Raw genomic sequence first — 3,569 nt, forward strand, 5'->3', positions numbered from 1 at the left:
TTAGAACCCAAATTAAACTTGGAGGATTAGTGTTCTGTATAACTACCTTTAACCATTTAAAATTAAACGTAACAGTGATAAACACTTGTAAAAGTTACAACACTGCAGAAATAGAGTATCTGAAAAGTGAAGGACCCCCTAATTCCACCCCATCCTAATTCCTGGAGGCAATCACTGTTGACTGGTGAGTATTCCTCCAGACTGCCCCTGCCCACTGCATTTCACAGCTTTTGTTTATTCATTTTTATGCAAATGAGGTCAATTAGACTTTACATATTGTTTGGCAATATGCTATTTTAATGTAGTAGTGTATCTTTTTTTAAAAAAATAAATTTATTTATTTATTTTTGACTGCATTGGGTCTTCGTTGCTGTGCGCAGGATTTCTCTAGTTGCGGCGAGCCGGGGTTACTCTTGGTTGTGGTGCGAGGGCTTCTCATTGCAGTGGCTTCTCTTGTTGCAGAGCATGGACTCTAGGTGTGCGGGCTTCAGTAGCTGTGGCACACGGGCTCAGTAGTTGTGGCACATGGGCTTAGTTGCTCTGCGACACGTGGGATCTTCCCGGACCAGGGCTCGAACCCGTGTCCCCTGCATTGGCAGGCGGATTCTTAACCACTGCGCCACCAGGGAAGTCCAAATGTTGTCGTATATCTTGAACATCATTCCAGATGTGCGAACTTGTACTTTTTAGACCATTGGAGCTTAAACAAAACCAGAAGAAATATTCTCTAAACTGAATCTTAAGTCTTTCTGTTTAAGTCCCTGTCTGAGAATGCAGTTAAAGTCCCTAAAGACTGGGTCTGGAATATCAAAAGAGAACCATAGGGATAAGGAAAGAAAGGAAGGAGGAAAGGCCATAAGAAAAGCGAAATACTGAAAACCTTTTGCCTCCCCCCAGAGTGGACGATGTTGTGAAGTCAATGTACCCTCCACTGGACCCGAAGCTCCTGGATGCCCGGTGAGAGGGGTGGAGTGGGCGAGTGTCTTTTCATGCTGGGGGCTCCCGGTGTTATCAGATCTGTGAGGTCGGCTCTTCAGGTTGTGGAGGAGAGAGCTGTGTTGGTGGGTTCCCAAGGCTGCCTGGGCTTTGGGTAATGGTCAGCCAACCAGCGAACAAAGCCTGGCTGGATGCTGGAGGCCAGGGCTCTTCCTGAAACCCCAGAGGAGGAAGAGCCAGTCTTAGATGTTGAATTTTTGTGATTAAATGTCCACACAGGCCAAGTCCTATCTGCACGTTCCCTCCCTCCCACTTCCCCCATAGCTCTGTCTGCTCTTTGGGTGCCGGAAGCAGACATGCCTCAGCCGTGAGTGCCGCCCAGTGGGTCGCTGGTATGGGTGGTAGGCAGGAAATGAGAATGCAAGTGACAGGTCAGCTAAAGCTGTGCTCACCTTCCACAGGACGTACCCAGGAACCCCTGTCTCATGATCCTCCCCTAATACGCAAGTGTACTTAGGCTTTTGAGATTGTTATGTTCCTCTACCAGTTATAAACCCACTTAAAAAAAAAAAATGTTCCTTTGTCTCTCAGATTTATATGACTGTTTCACAGGCCCACTGTGTAATAATTTCCAGACAGGCTGTGGGTCACGGCAATTCAGTTGGTCTCTCCGCCCCACTCCTATTACTGCCCAGCTGTGTTCATGGGCTAGTCATCTGTAATGCATTCCCAAATGCACTGTGCACACTCACTCTATAGAAGATATTCTGCACTGAATCTTTCAATATTGAAAAAAAAAGCCTCCTCCTCAATTTAGTTTGCAATTAAATGATTTAGGATGCGGTAAACCAGCCCTGGGCCTCATTGATTCAGAATCATTAAGTGATGCCCAAGGTGGGGTATGAATATCCTGTCTTCAAGGGGGCAGCTGCTGGGGATGTGCTTATCCACTTGACTAGATCCAAATTGTCCCACAAAACCCTCTTCTGGGAGATGTTAATGGATGTGTTGCAGAAAGTGGGCTCCCAGTCTTAAATAAGTTAGTGAGACTCAGAGTATTACATTCTCCCCTTAGAGATTTATCACGTGCATCATCTGAGAAGGGCTTCAGTTACCTTTGTTTAACCCAGATGTTCCCAACTTTCTCTGAGCATCGAACCCTCTTTAAATTACATGCTCAGCAACCTCCTAAGGAAGGGACTCCAGCCTGGGGAACACCAGTCTAGACTCTATCCCTTTGGGCTTTGGGGCAAAGTCCCTTAGATCCTTCGGAACCTGATCCTGTTGTTTTTTCTAGGACAACTGCCCTGCTCCTGTCTGTCAGTCACCTGGTGCTGGTGACCAGGAACGCCTGCCACCTGACCGGGGGCCTGGATTGGATTGACCAGTCGCTGTCAGCTGCTGAGGAGCACTTGGAAGTCCTTCGAGAAGCAGCCCTGGCTTCAGAGCCAGATAAAGGTCTCCCAGGCCCTGAAGGCTTCCTGCAGGAGCAGTCGGCCATTTAGTGCCTACCAGCCAGCAGCTGGTCACAGGGCCAGCCTGCTGCCATGGCTGGGTGGCTCAGCTGTGCCTTCTACTTCTTCCTGTAGAGTTAGTTGTTCTCCACGGCTGGGGAGTTCAGCTGTGTGTGTGTAGTAAAGCAGTCGATGCCTCTGTTGTAGTTACAAGTGGTGGCTGGTGAGTGGCAGTCTAATCCCACAGTTAGGGGAGATGACAGTCACCATCTGTACAGCAGAGCTTTGAAAACTGGAGGACTGTAAGCTTTATTTAGCTCACCTAGTGTTTTCAAGAAAATCCAGCCACCATCTAAGAATCAGGAGGTTTCACATTAAATCAGAATGTCTGGTTTCTCTCGAACAATCAGAAGTTGAGGCAACTCTCATCTGCATTTTCCACAGAGGACAATCAATTGGAACTACGTAGGAGTTGCCTCTCTTGACAATACTTGTACTCTCTCACCTGGCCTGTTTCATTTATTTGTATTATCTGCCCAGTCCCTGAGGCATCTGGGTCCTTCCTTCTCTTTACAGGTTTGGGTTTGAAGGTGAGCAACGTAGAGTTGATCATTCCCTTTTTATCATTATGCCTGCAATTTTACCTAGCTACCACTAGGTGGAGAGTAAACATATACTTAGCTTTCCCTCAATTGTGTGATTGTGTAGTCAAATTCCGATGCACGGTGTGTGGTGGGACGTATTTGTCTGAGGACTGAGGGTGGAAGGAGAGAGGCTAAGAATCCCAAGGATGCCTTGTGTGTATGATTCAAAATAAGATATTCAGAGACCCTCCAGAGTTCAGGCAGAGGTGAAGATAACCACCATGAAGTATTTTTTCCACACTACCAGTGACATCCGTGAAAGATGGGTCCCCTTTCTTTTGGTATCTGCTTGTTTGGCAAGTACTGAAAGATGAGGGGCATTTTTGTGACTTGAGACCTTTGGGGGACCCAGAATCACAATTGTATAATCCAGACTGCATCCAAACTCTGTAATTTCCATCACAAGCATATAGCAACACTGGAAATACTTTTTTTCCTCCCAGGATCTCAGAGCCAACCTCATTCTTGGGAGAGGGCCCCCGCTTGGGGGCTGCCTTGGTTCATATCCTATGCTGTTAAGCATGTTTGGAGCTCC

The 3,569-nt window shown here is 47.0% G+C and overlaps 1 protein-coding gene across 1 annotated transcript in view; it reads left to right on the forward strand.

Moving 5' to 3' along the window:
* Window positions 1-3,082, forward strand: part of TMEM98 (transmembrane protein 98) — an 11,793-nt gene extending 8,711 nt beyond the window's left edge. Inside the window, exons 6-7 of the mRNA XM_067717225.1 lie at window positions 898-957; window positions 2,234-3,082. Of these exons, the coding sequence (XP_067573326.1) occupies window positions 898-957; window positions 2,234-2,441 (268 nt within the window). The 3' untranslated portion in view covers window positions 2,442-3,082. The remainder of the gene's footprint in view (window positions 1-897; window positions 958-2,233) is intronic.
* Window positions 3,083-3,569: the final 487 nt, after the last annotated feature.

The sequence above is a fragment of the Pseudorca crassidens genome, chromosome 19 (assembly GCF_039906515.1).
Source record: "Pseudorca crassidens isolate mPseCra1 chromosome 19, mPseCra1.hap1, whole genome shotgun sequence".
NCBI lineage: Eukaryota > Metazoa > Chordata > Mammalia > Artiodactyla > Delphinidae > Pseudorca > Pseudorca crassidens.